The sequence below is a fragment of the Oreochromis aureus genome, linkage group 12 (genome assembly GCF_013358895.1).
Source record: "Oreochromis aureus strain Israel breed Guangdong linkage group 12, ZZ_aureus, whole genome shotgun sequence".
NCBI classification, from domain to species: Eukaryota; Metazoa; Chordata; class Actinopteri; order Cichliformes; family Cichlidae; genus Oreochromis; species Oreochromis aureus.
In genome coordinates this window covers 35007085-35032202 of record NC_052953.1, presented here as the reverse complement: position 1 = coordinate 35032202, position 25118 = coordinate 35007085, and the positions used below count along the sequence as shown (strand labels likewise).

The window sequence follows — 25118 nt, the reverse complement described above, 5'->3', positions numbered from 1 at the left end:
CAGCCGCTCACACTGCGCACGCGCAAACACATAAATGTCGGTGAAAAAGACGGAGTAGCACAGCAGTGCAGCGAATAAAGCTGGGCATACACTGTGCGATTTTTCCAGTCACGATTCAGCTTCAGCTCAAACTGCATGATTGACTCGCAGGGGTTAGAAGTTCGCAGGTCATGATGCAGGTTCTCACACTATATGGCCCGATGCTCTGATGCGACCTGAGTGCTCACACTGTGCGTCCATAAAAATGAAGGTTATAACAGAAAATCTGTCGCTCGCTCTCCCTCTCTGTCTTTCACTCACACAGACTCACGCCACCACCATCAACTTTGCTAAATTGCTAATGAAAAACATTGATCAGGCAGCTGTGATTGAGCAGCAATGTAGATCCAACTATTTTCACGGTTGTTGTGGTCGTGATAATTTTGTGATGCCACATCGAAAAGACTCAGATGAGCTTTCCAAAGTTCTACAAGTGCCTCCATCGCTTGTGTCCAGATCACACGCTGCACTGCTGTGCTACTCCGTCTTTTTCACCGACATTTATGTGTTTGCGTGTGAGCGGCTGCGGTGACACCCTCACGACGGTCGGGATAATTTCAAACAGGTTTGAAACCCTCACGACGGTCGAGATAATTTCAAACAGGTTTGAAATCCTCCTGACCAAGCGATTGATGATCGGGAGCTGGTCGTGAGGTATTAATCGCTTCTCGTTACCCCATGTATACTACACGATGAACGATGCACGATGAAGGCCAAATTCGGGCCGATCAACAAAACGGTGCCACGACTGAAAAATCGGCTCAAAATGGGCCAAAAATCGCACAGTGTAAGCCCAGCTTTACTTGTGTGAGTGATTTGTTGGATGAGGGAGTGGGGAGGATGGCTGGGGCAGGTAAGACCGTGAGGTACCTCCTGGTCTTGATTTCCGGTTCATGAGGATAATTTCCTTGGCATAAGAAAGGAAGGAGTCTATATGATGAATTTGTTTCCATATCTTGTTCACTTATGTCACCTAAGATGCACAGCTTGGGTGAGGTTGGGTGGCACCAACTAAACCATGTGCCTAGGTCTTCACATATCTGGCAGAACCGTTGAACAGGTGTGCAGGACTATATAGCATACAATTTAGCTCTGAATAGAGTTGTCTGTGCAACAGGTGAATATATTCAACTTTGTAAGGCCCATAAGCATGTTTGTGGCAAAGTTTTGATCTGGACGGATGGAAAGATCTCATTCCCATTTAACGTTGGAAGGGAAATTGATTTGTCAATTTTAATCACTAGCTTATACATTTTTGATGACCATTTGGGGGTACATAGATTTTGTTACCCAAGTAGCTTTTTGTAGATTGCATTGACTGGAATTTAATTTTTCGATGAAATAAATTTGAGGATAAGTTTGATAAACTGCAAATTTAAAGTTTATATGTAATGTCATAATTTTTAATCACATATTGGATCTGTATATGATGTTTTGATAAAATGTGTATTTTTATTTTGTGAAACATCTTGCAAAACAAACTGAATATAGTAGTTTTGTGTACTTCAAATGTTGCATGACAGTTCTCTGTATTTTTTGCAGGATAAGCAGGTTAGCTTGGACACAGTAACATATAAAATTTTTCTGGTGAACACCTTCAAAATATTGTCAAATTACATAAATTGTTACACACGGTTCCTTTTTTGTTTCTTTGTGTGTGTGTGTTTAATATATGTTCTTGGTGTAACGGATCATGTGTGTTGCTCACAGTATGCACATGTGCTACATTACTGTTTCTAAATATGGCCATGTAATTCCGAGCTTTTCTAACAAACTGACTTGTTATCGCCCCGTGAGGCCACTAGGGGGCAACAAACACTTGGCAATTATAAACTCACTACAAGAAATCAAGTGACCATCCCCTTACTTCCTGTGGTGACCTTCAAAATAAACGTGTACACGTTTGCGTGGGCACAACCTAAACATAACATGACTCCCCAATCCGTACTCCTCCTCACCAGTCCCAAGAAAAGAGCAACAGCACAGTACCATTTAAGATGCTAGAAGCAGGTTCTTTGCTCTGGAAGTAGGGAATGCCAAAACATAAAAAAAAGCTTCTGTTGAGCTTCCACAACAGAAAATAAAGAGCAAAATTTAGAAAAGGCAATTCTCTAATCTAGGCTCCCTATAAATGAACAAGAGGAAAAAAAGGTTAAAAACTCACTTCTGATAAACTGCTGGAATGTGTTTGATATGTACAGTGGTGAAATATTCACAGTTCACTACTTGACAAAGATTATTTACAAAATCCTCTCATCTCAACAAACATATCAGGGGTAAATATAAATAAATACATATCTGGTGATATCTTTTTCAACTGTACTATTGTGCAGTTGATGGTTGTTATTTGAGAAGTAACAGAGTGAATGGTCAATCTGGTCATCGTGCAGGAGAACTGCTCCAGCCCACACAGCACTGGCATCCACCTTGAGTTTGAAATGGCACATGAAATCTGGAGCAGCAAGGAGAGGAGCACTGCAAAGGAGAGCATTAGTAGCATCAACAAATGACTTAACAAGTGTCAAGTGTGAAAAGCTACTTTACCGATACACAGCACAAACAGTAATTGAACATTTGAATTATTCTAACGTCTTGATGCATTCACAATCATCCAGGTAAGTAAATCTCCAAAAGTTGATTCTGTTCATCTGGACGTGGCGTTTTCAGTGGGAGAAACGTTTCGTCACTCATTGACTTCTTCAGTCTCAGCTGACTGCAGGTTTCCCCAATCTTATAAACAGTACATTTGCATAATGACTGAAACCAATCCACAGAAGGAAACCAGCCCATTGTTCCTTCAGTGGGCTGGTTTCAGTCATTACACAAATGTACTGTTTATAAGGTTGGGGAAACCTGCAGTCAGCTGAGACTGAAGAAGTCACTTGAATGAGTGACGAAACGTTTTTCCCACTGAAAGCGTTACGTCCACATGAACCGAATCAACTTTTGGAGAATTCTTCTAACCAGTACCGGGCACTGTGAACAGCTAACAAATATGAGAAAACATTATGAATAAAAGGTTTTTTAACTTTAAAAAACAAACAAACTTGCTTGCTATAAAATCAACATGTGATGCATTTGTGTGATACTGCAGATATTAACTGTATGTTTGAAGTGGAACGAAGGCTATGTCCATATTTTTAGGGAACATTTGGGTAGTTAAGGCAGTGCATGTTATTACCGATTTAGGCTGGGGGTAATCAATTATGCTGCAGAATTTTTTTCATTCTACTTTTGCAGGCACATTTTTGTTGTTTCCTTTTAAAAATTAGGAATGAAAACTGATTGTAAAATGAGTAAATTAACTTATAAATAACCTATAAAATATAAAGCTTTGCTTTTTTGTAGTGTCACAATAATTCTATTCCTGGTGGAATTCATTTAAATTTATTTATATAAAATTGAACTATCCAGCTGAGAGGTCTGCGGGCCACCCTCAGCTCAAAGGAAAACTACACCTCATCTGCATTTACCCGATCGTCCCACACCTGTGTTTCTTTTTCTTTCTTGTAACTCTCTCAGCACAGGAACCACGGGATTCACAGGAGGACACTGTACTGAGACAGCACTCTGAGTTTTTCAAGCTTTACCCTTTTAAATTTTTAATAAACCAAACATCTTGTAAGTGGTCTGGTCTTTGTTAGTAGAACAAAAATGGAAATGTATTGCTTGAATATAATTCAATTACATACTTGTTGTAGTTGTATAATAGCAAATGTCCTATAATTCTTACGGATGAGTATTTTAATGCAACATTAAACCTGTCAGTGTGTTCTAGACAGTTTCACCACATGCAAGATAGGTACTGCTGAAAACACAATGAAGAAAAACAGGTATGTAAAGATATTTTTTTTTTTATAAAATTAAAAACAATACAACATTAAAACCGGATTCCTTTTGATTATTATGCAATATAAAAAACACATTTACAGGGAGTGCAGAATTATTAGGCAAGTTGTATTTTTGAGGAATAATTTTATTATTGAACAACAACCATGTTCTCAATGAACCCAAAAAACTCATTAATATCAAAGCTGAATGTTTTTGGAAGTAGTTTTTAGTTTGTTTTTAGTTTTAGCTATTTTAGGGGGATATCTGTGTGTGCAGGTGACTATTACTGTGCATAATTATTAGGCAACAACAAAAACAAATATATACCCATTTCAATTATTTATTTTACCAGTGAAACCAATATAACATCTCCACATTCACAAATATACATTTCTGACATTCAAAAACAAAACAAAAACAAATCAGCGACCAATATAGCCACCTTTCTTTGCAAGGACACTCAAAAGCCTGCCATCCATGGATTCTGTCAGTGTTTTGATCTGTTCACCATCAACATTGCGTGCAGCAGCAACCACAGCCTCCCAGACACTGTTCAGAGAGGTGTACTGTTTTCCCTCCTTGTAAATCTCACATTTGATGATGGACCACAGGTTCTCAATGGGGTTCAGATCAGGTGAACAAGGAGGCCATGTCATTAGTTTTTCTTCTTTTATACCCTTTCTTGCCAGCCACGCTGTGGAGTACTTGGACGCGTGTGATGGAGCATTGTCCTGCATGAAAATCATGTTTTTCTTGAAGGATGCAGACTTCTTCCTGTACCACTGCTTGAAGAAGGTGTCTTCCAGAAACTGGCAGTAGGACTGGGAGTTGAGCTTGACTCCATCCTCAACCCGAAAAGGCCCCACAAGCTCATCTTTGATGATACAGCCCAAACCAGTACTCCACCTCCACCTTGCTGGCGTCTGAGTGGGACTGGAGCTCTCTGCCCTTTACCAATCCAGCCACGGGCCCATCCATCTGGCCCATCAAGACTCACTCTCATTTCATCAGTCCATAAAACCTTAGAAAAATCAGTCTTGAGATATTTCTTGGCCCAGTCTTGACGTTTCAGCTTGTGTGTCTTGTTCAGTGGTGGTCGTCTTTCAGCCTTTCTTACCTTGGCCATGTCTCTGAGTATTGCACACCTTGTGCTTTTGGGCACTCCAGTGATGTTGCAGCTCTGAAATATGGCCAAACTGGTGACAAGTGGCATCTTGGCAGCTGCACGCTTGACTTTTCTCAGTTCATGGGCAGTTATTTTGCGCCTTGGTTTTTCCACACGCTTCTTGCGACCCTGTTGACTATTTTGAATGAACGCTTGATTGTTCGATGATCACGCTTCAGAAGCTTTGCAATTTTAAGACTGCTGCATCCCTCTGCAAGATATCTCACTATTTTTGACTTTTCTGAGCCTGTCAAGTCCTTCTTTTGACCCATTTTACCAAAGGAAAGGAAGTTACCTAATAATTATGCACACCTGATATAGGGTGTTGATGTCATTAGATCACACCCCTTCTCATTACAGAGATGCACATCACCTAATATGCTTAATTGGTAGTAGGCTTTCGAGCCTATACAGCTTGGAGTAAGACAACATGCATGAAGAGGATGATGTGGACAAAATACTCATTTGCCTAATAATTCTGCACTCCCTGTAAAGCAGCAGCATGTTCTGACTATGGCTCTCCCCACATCACATGTGCTGGATAACAACACTGAAGACCTGACAAACCATCTTCTTGGCAGAAGGCTTGTTCAGCTTTCATTGTGGTTTTTTAACTGTGGCTAGCTGATGGTTACTCTGCGTTTAAATGTTTGCTGGATTCACTCATTTTTTTATTAGCAAAACCTTTTAGCACTGTTCCATTCGCTCAAAGCCTTGCTGTCCCATTTTGGGTAAATGGAAAAACTAAAAACGGAAAAATGATATTACTGCTTTTGGGGTTTTTTTTGTTTTGTAGTACATTAAGCTTGCCTGCTGTTTAACCCGTGATCTTTTGCAGCCTGCTCTTTCCATGGTCAGCTTCCTGTTTGATGCTTGGCCCAAATATGCCACCATGTCACTGGTGAGGACATGGAATATGGATTATGCGGTTTCACAACCAGGGTTTAGCAAAAACGTGTTCTTTTTCACATGTCAGGAGAGAAAATACCCATGATCCACTCAAACTTATGCCCAAGTCACCTTTATTTCACACAGAGCTTTTTATTAAGCTGTAGATTGCTTTTCAGGAAGAGTAGCTCCAGGAAAATTTTAATGATGCTAGTATATTTTATGACTGTTAATGCGTGTGATGTTATTAAGCACAAGGCAATAAGTGGACCTTTAGGCCAGCAATTATTGGAAATTTCCATACCTAAGCGGGCGCATACTGAGGTGTAAAATGGGACAAAAATAATAAACTTACATTAACCATATTGTTTTTACAAAGTACTCTATCAATACAAAAAATGATTCCTAGCGTGGTCCACTTCATGAATGAAAACTGGTTATAATTTTCGGGGAGGGTGAGACTTACAACTTATTGTCTGCGGCGTGAAAAAGGGACTATCCAATCAACGAGCAAACGAGTGCCCCGGGGGCATTCTTCCTGGGCTCCCATTGGCTCACTGGTACGTCGATCTGAGGAGCGGCTCGCGCTAGGTTGCAGCGCAGGTGAAGTGTTGACGGTGGTTCATAGGGCAACAAACAGCAGTGTACGCCGCCGCCGGGAGACATCAATGCTGGAGTACACGTCCATTCAGGGAACGGTCTGAGGAAGACCATTACTGGGGCTTACATGGAGAGCTGAGGCTGAATATGACGTTAACGTCCTTAATGATGTACATATCTCTGCTTTTGCTATTTATTTTGTATGTATATAGTGGGTTTTCTGAAGCTGCGCCCCGCATCAGTACCTACGATGCGTCGTCTATCTCCGGGAAAAGCGGCTCAGCCTCCGATGCCTGGGATACCTTCCGCAACGACATGCTTCGTACTTTACCAGAGAGCTGGTTCACTCTCTCGCCTTCAGCCAGACTCACACCGTTGCCGACTATTGTTTCAGCCGACTCTTCCACCACCACCACCACGGCCATCTCCAAAACGCCAACCACGGACCCGAAACCCACCCCCACTAGCACAATTCACGCCCCTGATGTTGGAATAATTCCAGACACTAAAGAACAAACAACAACACCGTTTTCCAGGCTAACCGCCGTGCGCAAGCGGTCTGCCGACGCGCGAACATCCCTCTTCACTCCGGAGAAAATGCTGCAGACCTTGGTGTCCATGGTTTCCCAGCGAACGGCCAACGATGCCTGGGCTGCGGATAATATCGGCACATCTGTTACCTCAGTGGAGAGCAGCCAGGGTGAGTCCTTTGGAGCAGGAACCTTTGGAGATTTAACATTTGTGTGGCGCAGTCACATCAGTAGGCTCGGATGGTGGCTCCGTGACGCATCCACCGAATTAACCAGATTGCAACAATGGGCAGACGCCTCAGAGTGCATTGTGTGTCCCTTTGAAAAAAATAAGCAAGAGCCTAGATGCTCCCCGTGCATAGCTCCGTTCTAACATAGGGTTTTTTTAAAAAGAAAAAAAAATATTATTTTAGGACGAGTGTGACATATATTTCAGGGTTGGGTGTGGGGGGCTTGAGGGGGTGTGTGATCCTGTTGTTGTTCGCTCAGTTTCTCCAATTCACAGAGAATTCATCCAAAGCCTTCATCCTGTATAGTGAGAGCAGCCATGTTTGCAGCTGACAGGGAGTACGCTGCTCATATAGCTGCTTCATCTTCTCCATTGTTGTTTCCTTTGCATATTCAGAACAAGGCCATCCAAGCAAAATGGCTAGGCAGGCCAAGCCATGAATGAGCAATGACAGTGGGGGAGTCTGCCCCCTCCTCCTCCTCCTCTCACACTTCACACACATCTCAGCATCCATGGTGTTGTTCTCCAGTCTGTCACAAATACCGCACAAATGTCCAAAATTTACCTTCAGCAGATGGAGAGTCTTTGTGCTTTGGCTTTTTTTTTTTTTTTTTTTTTTTTTTAAACCCTGATCCTGTTGAAACCACATAAAAATGTTTTTTATGTGTTCTTGTTCAACACTGTCTATTCCCTTTTTGTCTGTAAAACCTTCATCCCCTATCTCCTCGGGCCACACTGTGTTCTGGTTGTAGCTTTATGGTGCACTACACACACCAACATGTACACACACAGTTGCACACCTTCTGAGCCTAAGTGTAAAATCCAGGCTACTGTATTTGAATGATATTGGCTTCCCCACACCAGGGGGTCCAATCTAGTCATGTTGTTTTTTTTGTTTTTTTACATTGACCCCTTTGTTCTCCTCACTGTGTCCTACCTGACTGTCAGCATTCATCCCAGTGATGGTGGTGGATTAAGAAAGCTGGTCGTGGTGTGCTGCAGCCATAAATACCTATTGAGAAATCTCCAGATTTGACTGGTTTTGGAAGGAAAGAAGTAAAGCTTGGGTTCCGGTTGAACTCCTGGTAGATGGGCCATTAAAGATGCACAAATGTTCAGTGGCACAATTTTAAAGAACATCTTTGATTTGGACTGTTTAGAGTTAGGTTTCGGCTTAAACCTTATAACAGAAGTAGCGTTATGCTAAAATATACATAAGAGGCCTAATTTGAGAGGCAAAATCTTCTATTTTCTGAAAGAGGCATATATCTAAAATACAAACTAACTCTGCTGCCAAGTGGAGAACCGGTGACCTGGTGGTAGCTCAGAGGTTATTTCTTGGTGCTGGATCAAAACTGTATTCCGGAAATGAACACAACAATCACAATATTCCCCAGCTCTGACCTGATATGTCATGGAAATGGAATCCCTCAAGGTGTTCATCTGTGTTGTCAGGCACCTGCATGTTACCAGGGGATCCTGTGGGAGCTTAGAGGCCACATAAACACCCTGGAGTCTTTGTCTTGTTCCTCAAGCCAAGAGGCTGCCGCCATCAGGAAGTACTTTTTCAACAGGGGGTGGAGGCATAGGGGTGTGCTTGGTCTGCAGCAGTGTTTAGGGGAGCTGCCCTTTACAAAGTAACATCCATATCAGTATTATCCATTTCACCTGTAAGTGGTTTTACTGTTACAGTTAGCTGTGAGTGTATATAAGTCTATAAGATGGCACATAAACAAGAAAAAAATTCTATTGACTGATTAAATGTTTTGAGAAACACCCTTTTCAGTTTATTTTTCTTTTCATAATATGTAAGTGAGGCAGTCTGTTTGGGCCGTAAGCATGGTGGTTGGATAAAATAAGCTTTTGAATTGGTTTACCTTGTTTTCTGTCATATGCACACTGTTACAATGGTGGATGCACAGATTTGACATGAATGATTGTTCAAATAATGAGGTTAATGTATGTACAAGTAATTCCTGTCAGCTGAAAGCTCAGGCTGCAGCTCTAAACACTGAGTTTCAGGCTGTTTTTTGTGCTCTTGGTTATATATAGCGGTAATATCCCTAATATGGTCATCAGCCACAGCTCTCGCTGTGGGCACAAAAGTGAACAGACAATCGCTAGAAAGATGGGTTAAAGCAGAATGAAACTAAAACAGCTTTGCCTCAGTTAAAAGGTGAACTGAGGAGGTGAGCCTCCTCAGTTCTTAGTTCTAGTGTATGTTAACTAAGAATGGTTTTGAACTAAATCATGTAAAGCTGCTCTAGTAGAGTTCAAGGATTAACCTCCTAAGACCCGAACTCTTCCATGGCATGCATTTTTAATTTCTCTTTGATATTTGGGCTGATTGGGACCTGATGAATGTAAAAACAAAGAATTACCAGATTTATTTATTTATTTATTTTTACCTAATTTTTGTTTCTAACAAAAATAAGAGCCACATATGAGGATTTTCGTTTAAAATTTCGATAGAACAGTAGCAGTATAATGTCCTCGTAAGTGGATATCAGGCCCTTGTAGAGTAAAATTGAGTATTTTGGTCTAAATAACCCAAAATGTGATGTCCACATATGTGGACGCCAGGTCCTAGGAGGTTAAAGTATGGAGCCAGAAATAAGTGAGTGAGCAACAAAGTTAAAATGTTGAACTTTGGCTGGGATCACAGAAGCCCCACCCACCTGCTGTTCAGACCTTCTGTTCATAATTGACAGCCAATCAGAAAAAAAGTTAGCCCAAAGAGGAAAAACAGGTTCTGCACGCAAGCCCTTTGTATGATAAATAACGATTATTTTTGAACTGCGATTCATGCAAATATACTCTAAGGCTACGTTCACACTGCAGGTCTTAATGCTCAGTTCCGATTTTTTGATCAAATCCGATTTTTTTTCTCTGCTTGTTCACACTACAAATAAAATGCAACAGCAAATGCGCTCTAGTGTGAACGCTCAAAGCGGCCCGCATACGCAAAAGAAGACGTCAAACACAACGCGATCTGTTTAGACCCAGAGCAAACAATATGGTTTGACTGATGCCCCTTAATATAAAGACTTCGGATTTTACGTTTCCCAATTTTTGCTTTAAATTATTCTGTTATTTACATAATAATGTAAATAACCTAATAATTATCCTTATTGCTGTTTTAGAGAGGCGGTGCTTCAAAGGATAGTTGCAGATTTCTGTCAGAATCTGCAGATTATACAGTACAAATAAAATGTTCACGTTGTCTTCCCAACAGTTTCACTGACATCTACGCTGGATGGCCAGGAAGCGTTCGCGATGTCTTATCGGGCGCTTCTCATACTTCTCCGGCGCTGATAATTGGCGTCTGTCTTGTGTCAGTGACGTAAAAGACGGATTTAATGCGACATGACCGTTCAAACAGCTGTCGCTTTCTAAAACATCGGATATGTATCGGATTCAGTACCACATACGAAAGTGACCCAGATCGGATTTGAAAATATCGGATTCGTGCCGTTCACACTGTCATACCATGATCGGATATGGGTCGCATAGGGTCAAAAAAATCGGATTTGATGCGCTTTTGCCTGCAGTGTGAACGTAGCCTAAGTCATTTCTCCTTTTAAGTCATTTGATCCACTTTGTTACGTGAACCGTGAGGTCAAAATGAAACGCATAGCCACGTGTGAGGTCATAAATGGAAACTTCAGCTGGCCTTATTTAGATTTGTAACTTCAAAACCCCCGACACTCTCTATTCTTGTAGCGTGAAGGCCACTCACACGACATCATCACATCATTCGGGATAAAGAATCACTCAGCTACCTCAGTAGATTCTCTTCCAGGGCACAGCCCCCCTAGACCAGTACCATGTGGTGTTTTTCCACAGCTTTACTTTGAAAAATCTCCCAGTGCTTCATGGAAGATAATGTGTTTTGACTCTCCAAACAAATCTCAAAGCACAATGATTGTTTTCACCATAGCAAGCTCTAAATTAGGCAGGACAGGAGGTAGTTGTTTTTTTTCTTGTTCTTTTTTCATGGCGAGCAGTCTGCCACTGCCTGTGTCTGAATACCAGCAGCCATGCTGTCAAAACCCTTTACAGAAAGTTAAATACGAGAAAGATGAACTCGTGCTTCGGTTCCTCCTCACCTTCTCTTCCTCTCTGCACGCAGTTCCAGTGCAATCTAAGTCAAACTTGTCGCTGTGGCCTCACAGAATCATCTCACACCTAGTGGAAGCTGGATTTTAAGAATGAACTGTGTGCGTGTGTTAGAGGTGATGCATTCGCTGGATCGCACACATTTTCAGGCGTGATCAGAGCTGACAGTTCCTCGGCGGACATTGCTGTAGCAAAGGCCCAGACTGTATATTCAACAAGCTTGCGTAACCACAGGCCTTTATTAGTTACATAAAACTCCAAGCAGCAGTGGCAGAGGAGTATAATCTGAGTAGGACGCCTGAGCAGGAATTCATTAAAATTCAGCTGTCCTTTCCTCTCTTAATGCTAGTTAAGGTATTGTGTGCACACCACTTATAAAAACATGCTGTTCTGCTCTCTTATTTGTCTGTTTTCTTTGTCTCACTCCTCAGCACAGAATGGAGACACACAGTCGAGCCTTCAGTTGCCACACCTAGCCTGAGATCAGATGAATAATAGATTGGCACTCTGTGGGTTCATCCACATGTCTGTCATTACATCCTCTGCAGAAACCCTTCATATGCAGCACAGTTGCACACTTATCTCTAGACCGTGTAGAGGCTCCATGAAATGAGAATCTTGTTTTGTTTTTGTTTTTTTAAGCATAAGTGAATCGTGCTTTCAGCAAAACAGAAACCAGCCAAAGAAAGACGAGGTTTCCTTTGAAAAATCTGGATGAGCAAAGTGTAACTTTGTGCACATCCTTAGCACAACATAGTGGGCAGCTCCTAGAGGCAGATGATACTAGGGGACTGTGGTTGGACTGTGCAGCTTAAAGTGAATGATGGTGGAAGCTAGGGCATCTCCTAGTGTCTTTGTTTCTAGGCATGCTCACATTTGGTCCATTTTCAAATTAAATTTGTCTTCCACTACCAGTTCCAAAGTTTCCAGATAAGTGTGTAAGGCAGGTGTCTGTGTAATGTTGGACTAAACTGGTTTATGACAAATGCTAGCATAAAGACTTTGCTATTTCCAAACATGGTGCATCACACCGATTCCATTAGCTGTGCAATGCTGCAATCACAGTGACAGCATAATCAGCTATAAAAAGGCTTTAAAACACTAGTTCAAATGTTTAGGAGTTATTCATCTGGCCAATTGTTACTTTTAGACATGGAGCACAATAAGTTTCATCGTTTTCTGTCATCTCATCACAGGAGTGAACCTCATTATCAGAATTACTTGCAGGGAGGCTATGTGATGGATTTGGTTTGTTAGTTTGTTGTTATGGATTGATTTGCACCAAAGTTTGATGCCACAGCTTCCATTATCAGATTGAAATGAGAACAATTGAGAGACCATCTTGAATATGAACTAGTCCAGATTCCAGATATCCTTTTGGATTTTGGAACATCTTAGCATCCACCAGGCACCTGTTCCAGGAAGCAGCTTAGCTTAAACCTCTTGAGTTTGTTAATCCTGAGATGAGTGAAATTCTGGGTTTTCTGTTCCAGGAAAAACTAAATCAGTCACCATGGTAACAGACCCTGTAAACTGCAAAGTTTCAATTTCTTCCTCGCTCCTCCCCTCCTGCTGCACCTGATCCACCTGTGGGACACAACATTCATTTCCTCATTCATAAAGTCGCTCTCAAAGTGTAATTCATTTTACCAACACTTAGATGTTAGTGTGCTGTTGTTTTATTTAACATGAGTGCTATGACATTCACTCAGTTGTCAGTATATAAGGACAGAGACAGATTTATTATCTGCTTGGAATAAAATCTTTAGTCTCCATCTTGCTAACTCTGACTCTGTGGGCAGTAATGGCGCTATCGGAGTGACAGCCAGTTTTCTTCCACTGCAAACATCTATTGAGCCCTTCTGTAGCAATCACTATTTAAAGAAAATGCTCTATATTCTTTAAACTGATCAATGATGAATCATTTGTCATATTGTAAATGGTCACAGGCATGGAAAAATGCCTGTCACAGCTGGGATCTTGAAGATGAGGCCCTATAATACAACTAAATAAGTTTTTAAAGTCTGTTCTGACATTTCATGGTAAAATTTGTCCACAGATAGAGATTTAGTCATGAGATGATGTCAAACAACATTTTGAAAGGTACACAGTCTGATATTCAGAGTCTGAACATGTCTCAGTGGGTCTACCCAGAACTGTGTCTGGGTCAAAGTTTACATTTTTACAAACACCTGCACGGGTTAGGCCAAGTGCAAGTGCAAGTGGCGTCCTCACATTGACACCCAAAATGGATACAGATCATGGATTCTGACTGGGTCGGGCCCGGATCTTTGGTTTTCATCATTTCCTAGCTCCTTCTGTCCAGATCCATTCATAATGGCTTACTTCCTGGCACAGTCTGTGCTCCTTATTTAAAATGGCTCATCCCCCAAGACTGTATTGAAGTATTTTAAAATCATGTTTACCTTTACTGATAGTACTTTTCCAAGTCTTTAATATATGCAAGCTCCATGGAAAGTAGCGTAAAGCATCTCTGTTATGGCTGTAAGAGAGCCATCACTTGTAAGTGAAGCTGATGTTAGATCAGATTAACTAGGGAACATTAAAGCAGAGTTTTTTCTGTAAATCTCATTAAGGGTTTTCCCAGTAGTGGCGAAAATAAAGAAATTGTCTTTAAAAAAAGTGAGGTTGTTATAGTCCTCCAGTAGATTACATTTTTACTGAATGAATATTGAAAAAACAGAATGATCTTTTGCTATCAAGGTAACTAACCGCAGGTCTATCAGTAAACTGTGTCTGATCTGTTTCTCCATATTTTAATCTTCAGTTTCTGACTCCTACAGTTTGAATAATTAGATTTACAAATTAGGGTTCCAGCTTCATCTAATGACAGTTCAAGTTGGGTAAATGACGCCAGCAGACATTTTAAAACAATGTATCTATTTTTTTTTTTTTTTTTTATTAAATGTCCACACTTTTTATGAAGATGACATAGTAGCTCAAGCTGATTATAATTACTTCTCTTCCTTGCTGTGATTTCAGGTAAATATCATAGTTAGTACTGACACGTGTTCATTTTCCTTGAGCCACCGGATTACAAATGCAGATTGTCTTGCTACATTCATGCATGTGCTTTTCTCCGGGTGAACATGCTCTGAATTGACTGAACTTGCTCTGATCAGCTGTTCTGGAACAGGGAACTCAGTTACAGATTAGAGTTAATCAACTCAGTTTACTTTTACACTCAGAGTTTGTTGAAGGTTCTTCCTGGAATAGGGCTCAGGTCACTGGTGACCTATCTAGGGTTATAGAGAGGGTTTGGTGTAATTTTAGTGACTCCCAAATGCAAAAAGCTTTTAAGTTAATGCCATGTTTCACTTTAAGCGTTCTTTTCAATAAATTGCATTCTCAAAAAAAATGTTTTCTCTCACTCCCATTTGTTTTTGTTGCATGGTAAAGCTCTACTTGGAACCTTGTTAAAATCCAACCGTGCAAAATCTGATTTTTTTTTTTTGTTGTTGCCATTTTTCAAGTGTTTTAAACTTTTGATCGGGACTGTATAATCTGCTGGTGGTTGTCACAGTTGTGGGGACACGTAACTGTGGTATCCAAGGAAATGGCAAAGACGCTTGTTGCCGATGGGAGAGGTTTGCCGTGTAAGATGTGGTTAACATTGTGAAAGGATGTATTTTAACCCAAACCACAATGTTTTTTTTACCTAATCCCAACAAAGTAGTTTGTTGCTAGACCTAAACAAACCGGGAGTGAAAAGGAGAAAGTGTTGAACAAGCAGGGTGAAACCAGGGTAAAAAAATAATAGATGAAAAGTTGAGTGGTTTATGATTTTGAAGGGTCACAACAAAAAGGTTTTAAAATCCCTGCTTTGGACATTACACATATGTGATTGCTGTTACTAATATTTGTGAAATAAACACAATAAGAAACTAGCAGTTGTTCATCATTTTGTTTAGTGTGGTCAGTACTAAGCTGCTTGCACTACTGTTGTCCTTCATGCATTATTTACATTTTTTGTCTTTCCTTTTTTTTGTCACACCCCAGCCACTCCTCAGTCAGAGATCCTTTGTAACTGCAGCAGTGACTTTGAGGGGATTTCTCATCCCGACGACTGTGACAAGAGCACCGGTCAGTGTTCGTGTGTGAAGGGCTACACCGGTCTGCAGTGTGAGGACTGCGAGGAGGATTACTTCACAAATGGCACCAGTGGCTGCCAACCCTGTTCCTGCGACTCCTATGGTGCAGTGAACCCCCTCTGTGACAGGTGAGGCTGCTTTTTCAGTTTACCTGCAAGGGCAGCCTCGGGCAAAAAAGTCAGTTTGTTTGTTTTGTCAACACAACTGAAGAGACAGAACTCATTTCTGTGTCTCACTAGTAAATCAGATAAGCTTTGCTTACATATTTACTGTTTTTCTGCCTAACTGTGGTATAAAATGTGCATGCTGTATTTTAGCATGTTTCAGCTTGTTGTTTTGGTTCAGCCTTACTGCATGCCTCAACAGTGACCAACAGAAATAGATGTTTACATTGCCCAGAACCACATTACCGGATAAATACTAGCAAAGTTGGGTATTTTGTTAACTGGTGAAGGACAAAACAGAGTCAATTCTGAAGTTGTTTTGGTGTTAAACATGGTTTCTTGACTGTTGTGTGTATAAACAGGCAACTACTCTGGTGGATTTGGCATAAAAATGCTGGGCCTGATTAGCAAGTTAATGATTTTTTTTCCTGTATCCATAAGCACAGCCTAGACTTTCAGGTAAGGGCAGAGGCGGCTGTTGGTCAGAAGGTACAGTGGTTTGTTGACCCACTGTCAACCTATGGTCAGTGTCTGGATCTTCCAGTCTGTTTCAAAGTGAAGTTGCCCCCGATGTGTCCATCAGAGTGCGAGAGTGTCCTCTTGGATGAAGTGCTTATAAGACGTAGATTGAAAGCATTGTATGAACATGGGAGGATGCAGGAAGATTGTAGTAGAAAGCTCTTTGAGTGCTCAGATTATATGGGCCGGTACACTTGATCGTTAGCCAATGCCATGACTTTGTATTTTGATGAGTAGGGTGAGTATTTTTTCCTTTTCTTTGTATTGTGTTGGAAAATTGGGAAATGGGTGCAGTGATCTGTTAAAACGTGCAAACATAAATGGAAATACAGTGTATAAAGTAAAGCGTGGAAGTCCATATTTGATATGACTAACTTTATTCTTCATAGCATAGCCTAGACTGTCTTAGGCAAGCTGTCTTTTAATCTCTTAGTAGTTAAGTAAAAAAAAATTTCTGGGTTCTTGGAGGTCATTCCAGAACCTTTTTTGGATGTTGGCTTCCTTTTGTTCCATTCTCTGTCAATATGATCCCACACTGCTTCAATAATGTTTAGATTCAGACTCTGGCGAGGCCAGTCAATGGCTGATAGTGTTTCATTCTGTGTTTTTTCTATCCAGGTATCCCTTTACTGCATTGGTGGTGTGTGTGGGATCATTGTCAGATTTTTCCTAGATTTGTGTTCCATGGTGCATCAAAATCAAATGGATTTTTGTCCCATTTCCAACGCTATAAGCTGAAATGCAGCCACAAACCACGACAGAGCCTCCAGCGTGTTTTACAAATGGCTGCAGACACTCACTGTTGTACCTCTTTACATTTTTGATTCGGGACAATCTTGACCCATTTTGGACATGAGAAATATTACGACTGGTCAGTACTTGGCAGTAAAATCAATAAAATGAAGACATCATTCGGGCTTTCCTTTAACACTAGCTCAGTCACTGGCTTAACTTGAATTTGAACATGTTTTGCATAAAGGACTTAGCAACAGCACTGATTTGTAAGTGAGTTAACGACAGAGTGACTGCATTTAACCACCAGTTTGTCAAATATAGGGCGACTGTAGCTCAGGAGGTAGACTAGGTTATCTACTAATCAGAAGGTAATCAGAATTCTTGCTGGTTTGATCCCTACCTGCATGCCAAATATCATTGGCCAAGATATTGCAAATTGCTCTCTGACACATCCATCAGACTGAATGTTGCATAGAAAAAAGTGTTTGTATGAACTGGTGTAAGTGGGTGAATGAGGCATGTTGTATAAAGTGTTTTGAGTGCTGAGGTTGAGTAGAGAAGCACTATCTAAGACTCTAATTGTGTCACTGTGATCTAAACTCTGAAACAAATCCTCTTTATGAGGCTACTGAGATTTACTTTGAGCCTTCATGAACCCTTTCAGGTATTTTTATTATGTAGACCAGCTGTACACATTTTGGTACAGTACAGTACCAAGTACAGTGGTTTATCGGGACAAAGGCAGAACTCTGAATGTAATGTACCTGCAAATTGGCTGCAGCATTTTAAAGGAGTCTTAACTTTAGCTCCAAAACTGCTGTGACACACCAAGCCTGAACAGACTGTCTGCTGTGAATTAGTGTTTGTTATCTCCTAAAGATGGGACCGAGATGTTCAGGGGATCAGCTGTGCTGAGACACGGCGTTCATTCGCAATCATTGTTCTGCTCATTGATCCAGGTCATCTTGCCGCAGGCCTCCTGAAAGATGGCAAACTGTTACCCACCCCGGTTATTTCTCAAATTCAGTCAAAGAACACACAACAGCTATTGCACACAGCCTTTCTGCAGTCACAAGAACAGACTGGGAAAAGAAGCTGCATGTGTGGGTTAGGAATGTGGTAAAAATAGCGGCTGTACTTTCTGCCTCTAGCCATGAAAAGGAAAGCTGCTGTTTAGAAGCTTGAGTCAGTGTCCGCAGCGTGTGGAGGATTTGTTTTGTCATGCCCCGAGAAACATGTCACTCACCTGAACTAAATCCTACTGGGTGGAGTCCTGTGATGCAAGTACAGGATGTGTTTTTCATGCTGATTGAGATTTTGCGTGCAGTGTGCTTTCAAATGACGGTGAAGGTGGAGGCAGGAAGGTTATTTTGGGGCTCTGGGCTTTCATGCAGTGACACACCAAATACACTCCTCCTCAGATGTCTGCGCCTGGCCTCTGATAGCCATCCCGGCCTAGCCTAGCCTCATTCAGGAGCTTAGCATTGTATCTTATCCAGATTAACCAGCTTTCAGACCCCCTGGCCTGCTGCTTTAGGTTTCTTTCCCATTAAGTAATGAGCTGAAGTAAAGGCAGTCTGTGCTGTGGTCATGTTCAATGAAATCACAGTAATAACAGCAGAAATTATACAAAGATGTCAAAGAATTAGTTCAGGAATTACTGACCTGGTCATAAGCTGAGGAGGCATAGTTACCTTTAGGCATGGAACATGATGAGTTTCACTGCCCACAATCATCTCATCACACCTGTAAACTTCCTCCTACTCTCTGTCATTAACATTGCATAGTCAACCAAAGCAAGAATAGAAACTGGAAGATTTTAGAGAATCTACTTAATTCTGTCAGAAGATTCACTAAGAGCCCTCTTTCACATAGTCTGAAATAAAGACTGGAAATGGGCTGAAAAAAGCTAAACATTTCATATTTCTTAAGACTGTAGATTATATTACTTTTGTTTATATTGAACAAGTGACGTGTTACTTAAAATATTGTTGGATAAATTTTCTTACACAAGTAGGACTGTCTGCTGACTCTTTTGCTCTTCGGAGATGAACAGCCACATTTCCACCAGAAATAAGCTCTTAGACCCAGAACTGCTAAAGAATAAAATAGTATTAGAACATTTTTCCTGTGCTAACGAAGTTATTCAACTACAACTCTTAAATGCTTGTGCCTAAGAAAAATGAAAATACAAATGTCCTGAAACTTTTGGACTGACAGTGGGTTAATTAAGGCCAGGAATAATTTGCAACTATGCCGATGGCAGAAAGCTCACAAGCCAACTCTACTAGAGTGACAGAGCAACTTACACACTTGGGAATGAGAGAGTTCGGCTGTTTGGAAAAAAAATTCGTCAGTATAACCAAACCTAAACCTTTACTATACTTGTTGAGTTGGAATCTATTTCTTTTTAAATATGAAATGGGAAATGATGAAACCTTGCTAAGAAAGATGTTAATTGTTAATGTTTCTTCTATATAACTTAAACTATGCATTTTATTCATTGGTATGTGGAATATGTATATCTGTTTCTTTAAATAAATATTTCAAAAACATGGCATGTGATTATGCATCAGCATATTGTTCCTGTGTTGTTGGCATAATGTGATATTTAGAAGGACTAATGATGCTGCTTCCTGTTACATACAGGACACTGTATGTACACTAAAATGTCTGTGTGCATTTTTTAGCTAATACCTCTTTGAAAAACTGTCAAACTGTTATTTTTGGCATTTTTCATAGATTCAGCTTGTGAAGTGATAACAAATTGTGTTTTTGTGACAAGCTGCTAGTAATTAAGTTCCCTTGAATTGGGTCTTTGCTCAGTTATTTTTCAAGTGCAGATACAGCACTGGTTCATCCCTTAGGTTATCTGCCTTTTATGATTGAATGATTCATAGGTCAGTGTTGTGTCTTAACTAACAAAAAATATTCCTCTGAAAATAGACTGGACCAAAAACGAGTGAAAAAAAAAAAACAAAACAGCAAATGGCCGAATAAACACCTTGAAAGACACACAGAAAGCCTGTACAACTATTGCTCAAGAGCACTTTTTTAAAAGGTCTAGAAAGTCTGGCAAGGTTGGCGAGAGCCTGATAGGCTTTAATGGCAGCATTTAGTTATAACACAGTTGTAGTTTCCTAAATCCAAGCGAGCAACTAAGTCTGAGCTTTGCTGTGAAGCAGTATTATGTAACTGCTGGACAGCATGTAGCTCACAGCCAGTGCTCAGACGCTGTGCTCTTCTGTGAGCCTCTGTTGGGGCATTTGCCGGGGTGGCAGCAGAAGATTTTTGTTGGTTGTGATGTCATGCTGCATACACATGCTCAGTGTTTTTAAGAATGTCCCCTGCATTTCTGAGTCACTGTTTTTGTTTGCTGGTGCATTTGTCTGTTTAGCTTGCCAAATATAGATAACACGACATCTCAGGAAGATGCTTTAAAGGGCCTATTTTCAGCTCTCTAAAACGTCAATTTAAATGCCAAAATTCCGCATTTGTTCCTTAGAATCGAAAAGCAAGAGCTTCTTTCTAGAATATCTACTTTATTTAGTTTTTATACATAGAGGCAGACACCACTTTATGGAAGGTCAGTCTGTTCTCGTATAGCCTCTAAGGAGAAAATAAAGCATGCCCAAGCCCTGTTGGGTGAATATCTGCCACTATCCTCAAACTCAGAGTCACATGTGATCAAACTAATGAATTTATAAATTGACAGCAGTAGCTTATGTCAGGAATAGGAAGGCTGGTTGGATCAAAAGAGGCCAAAGTGCCTTCCAGTACTTTGCATTTGGACTGTTCCTTACCCTCAGATGACACTAGTTGTTCTCAGTGTGAAATGACCATCTCTGTCCTTTAACTAAGTCGCAGTGGGCACACCAAATGGGAAAACGGAACTCGTTCAGCACAAGCATACTTTTTAGTGCCTTGGGTTGTAGATTAACTCACCCTTCACCAGAACTGCTGATAATGATGTGACCTCTGCTCACAAGAGGAGTGTTAAGTGTGGCGAATGCTCAATATAAAGACATTAAGCCACAGTTTGGGGGAAATAAAAGATGATAAATGAATGAAAACTATATAACAAAACTAAGGGCTGGGTAAGATTGTAAAAAAAGAAATAAACAAAGCAAAAAAACCCAAAAACAACAACAACAACAACAAAACTCCAAACTTTGCTTTACTGGAGAACAAAAATATGAAAAGTACTTTCTCTTACACGTGAATTATACTTCTGTATCAGATCTATGCCGTAAATTATGTCATGAGTTACACCACCGGACGTGCACCTCCCTAGAAATGTAGCTCCACACCAGGTTAATGTATGCCACAACCACTTGAATGACGTGGAAGGTTGCAGTGTAGGGATAAAAGGAGTTTCTGGTTACTATGTAAGTTAGAAGGTGGATTTCCTGCAGAAGTCTAACGCTTTAGAAATGCCATTTAAAGATTTGCATAATCACACAGGTTTCCAGACAGTTACTCCAATAAGACTATGACAATTTTTCAGTCATTTGGTCACAAGAAAAGTGATGTAAATATTACTAGTTATAAAGAAATGGGGCTTCAGAGAGAAGTTAAAATCCTTGTACCCTTCTTCTATCAGTGCCAGTAACATGGTTAGTCCATGTGTCCAGATCATTGCTTTGACTATCTTTTCGAGTACCTTGAGAGTGTTCCGATATAAAGAGGACACTAGAGGCCAACATGAAGGTAGCACGGAGGGAGGTTAGCCAACTATCGGAGCTGCAGAAAGATGCGATGAAGAAGGTGCCTAAGAAGTACAGCAACCTGAGGCCTTGGAAACTGTCAAGCAAAGACTCACAGCCTTGGCCAGCTGCTTAAAGAGGTATACCAGAGGGATAGAAGGCAGGAGAATAAACCTGCTGTTCTCCACAGAACCATCCAACCATCTGCTCAGTGGCAGAGGAACAATATGAGAACAGCACCACCAAGGCTGGAGACTGAGCAATACTGGAAGAGCATATGGAAGAAGGATGCAACACATAATGGCAATGCAGAGAAGACCACAGCAACCTCCCTGAACAGGATCCAGTAACCATCAAAGTGGCAGACATCCAACAAAGGGTCTCCAATATGAAGAGTTGGACAGCACCAGGTCCCGACATGATTCACACCTACTGGCTGAAGAAGCTGACTGCACTCCATGAGCATCTGCCAGCACAGCCTCAGTACCACATGGACGCTCCTGTCAGACATCATAGCAGCTAAGAGGAATAGGCACATGGCTCAATACATCAGTGGGTCACAGAAAGGAATAGGCAGGAATACCAGAGGAGCAAAACACCAGTTACTGATGGACAGAGCAGTCGCGCAAGACTGCAAGAGCAGACTGACCAGCCTGTGCGCTGCCTGGATTGATTACAAGAATGTCTATGACTAGATGCCCCTCACCTGGATCCTGGAATGCCTAGAATTGTACAAGATGACCAGGACCCTTAGAGCCTTCATCAGGAACTGTGACATATCACACTAGAGGCCAATTTCAAGCCCATAGCACAAGTCACTATTAATTGCGGAATCTACCAAAGAGTTGCTCTCTCCCCACTGTTGTTCTGCATAGGCCTGAACCCCCTCAGTGAGATCATTGACAAGACTGGCTACAGATACCAGCCACGGAATGGAGTAATCGTCAGCCACCTCCTCTACATGGATGACATCAAGCTGTATGCCAAGAGTGAACAAGACATCAAATACCTGGGAACCACAAAAGGCTGGTATTTTCCAGTACTGTCGGACGCAGAGTGTCTGACTATGAACAGAGAAGATCCACCCACCTGCTGTTTAACCCTTTTGTTTGATTGGGTAATCAATCAAAGTTTTCTTAAAGACAGGATAGCCTGATACTCAGAGGAGCTAAAATGACAGCAAACTGTTGTCCCAGTACAAGATCAGATTATTCTAGGGTAACATAGGTGGTTGCCTTCAGTAGTTTAGTAGTATAGTGCTTACTTTAGAAAGTATTTCCTTATTTTTATTTTTACTGGAAATCTACAGCTGTGAAGAAGTAATGAGGATGCGGCGCATTTTGTTTCAGGGAAATGTTCTGCTTTTTAAACCTTTGTGACGTCCATGTGAATTGATTTATCACTTCCCTAAATACCATTGCACACTGAATACTCCACCCTCCGGCTCTCTGCTCTCTTATGGCAGTGGCAGTTATCTTGACCCGTGAATAAAACAAACCTAAATATGGAGCAGAATAGGTCCTCTTTAGTGTTAATAGGACCATGTTAATTTCAGTTTGAGCCTGACTGATCAGTTAAACAATATTTTCAGCTGATATTATTACCTTATCGGGTATTAGCTAGGTAGTCTAGCAAATACAAATGTGTTTCAAAGATATCTTGGTATCCATGTCACTATTCACCAATAGTGAAATTTTGGACTTTTCGACTAATAACTGTTTAGCTAGATTTCCTTCCCCTTTGAACAAAAAGAAATAAAAAGAAATAACTGTTTTAAGCACTGTATGGTACTGGATGACAGTCTGTGCGTTGCTGTATGAGAATGAGGAACTTGTTGAACCTGTTTATGTTAATATTAACTAAATAATTCACCAGCAGCTGTATGTGGATATATAAATATGTGATCATTATTGACCCTATCCTCGTACGCTAAGCTTCTCTGTTCCTCACCCTAATAAAATTCTCTCGGGGCTGGCGACTGTTTAAAGCCGAGTGACATTTGTAACTAACTCCTTGCTTAGTCTTCTTAACAACCTTAATGAGATTCCCCTCTTTTGCTCTCTTATGATGTGGCATTCTGTCTGTCTGCAAATCATGTGATGTAAAGTGGACACACACTGTTACCCAGTTTGTTGGGTTAGGTCAGGCCAGTCTTTGACAAAAGAGCTGTAATATCATCTTGTATCTGTCAGAACACAAGAGTCAGTAGTGTATGTGGGTCAGATCCTGTGGGCAATGTCTATAAGGCTTTTTTTTTTTTTTTTTTTTTTTACCATTACTGTGTCGAAAAGCACCACAGTCTGTAATGAAATATTGATTTTGGCTGCAGATGTTTCTGTGTCTGCGTCAGGTCACTGGAGGCATTTTTGCTGTTCATCTAGCATTACTCTGCATCGATTCTGATATTTCAGTGGCGAACAATATTATTAGAAATGACGCAGAAGATGCAAAAAGTCTTTTTCTGGACTACATTTATTCAGTGTTTTATATCAGGTAGCTTGCTTGCTTAATGGAAATGCACATTGAAAGTTTTGGCTAAAATGTCTTTAAAGAATCCATTAGCTAATTTAATTAGGTACACAAATAATGTTTTCCTATGAAGGTATTACCATTTGAGAAATGAATTTCATTGCAACCATAGTATTCTTCACGTATTACAGTTTTAAGCTGGCTCAGTCCAATGGGTATTCACTTTTCTTTACACATTTTTAGATTTAAACTTAGCAAAAGTGACTCTAACGAATAATTAAAAATGGTGGCCTTTGAGGCAGCTGCTTGTTCTGTGTTTGAGGGCATGCCGAGTGTTACGCGGTGACCTTGGTAAGTAACAGAGGAAAAGCCGAGGTTCAGAGTTCAGCAGCAGGCTTAATGGAGGAGAGAAGAACTTCCTTTGCACTTTGCAGACATTTTGAATGCACAAAAAGGTGTATAAAATATTTAAGGGAATCTCTGAAAAGCAAAATATTGCATCTGTAAAGATCAAACATATGGATTGCCGAGCAGGTTTAAGAGCTTGTGTATAGTTTTAAAGTGGCTGCTTCCATTTTTATTCCAGCTTCTGACCGAGTGTGTGCCACTGTCTGTTCAAGTGGAATCGACGAGCTGATTCTTAGCATCCTGCTTTGTTTAGACAGTAGTGGACTGCAGAGGTAGAGCCACATGTCTGAGTCCTGACTGATGGCAAGACTATAAAAAAACAAACAAAAATAAAGTAGATATCTTTGAAATATGTCTATAAAAATGCATGTTTAAATGGTAACTGGAAATACACAGTGTATGTTTAAAAAAAAAACAAAAAAAAAACTGTTTCTGTGTTCACGATTGAACATTGGTCTTTGGTCTTTAATACTTTTCTGCAACTCCCATTTTTCTCATCTCTTCATCTATAATTAGAAGCTATTTTTGGTTGCTTTTTTTATGTTGTTTATATTCAAATGTCAGTGGCATCATATATAAAACCACAAAAGGTCTAAATAAAAAA

At 40.6% G+C, this 25118-nt stretch overlaps 1 protein-coding gene across 1 annotated transcript in view; it reads left to right on the top strand.

Moving 5' to 3' along the window:
• Positions 1–6313: 6313 nt before the first annotated feature.
• si:ch211-158d24.2 (multiple epidermal growth factor-like domains protein 9) overlaps positions 6314–25118 on the top strand; it is a 117063-nt gene continuing 98258 nt past the window's right edge. The window contains exons 1-2 of the mRNA XM_039621254.1: positions 6314–7223; positions 15422–15641. Coding sequence (XP_039477188.1) covers positions 6671–7223; positions 15422–15641 — 773 coding nt within the window. The 5' untranslated portion in view covers positions 6314–6670. The remainder of the gene's footprint in view (positions 7224–15421; positions 15642–25118) is intronic.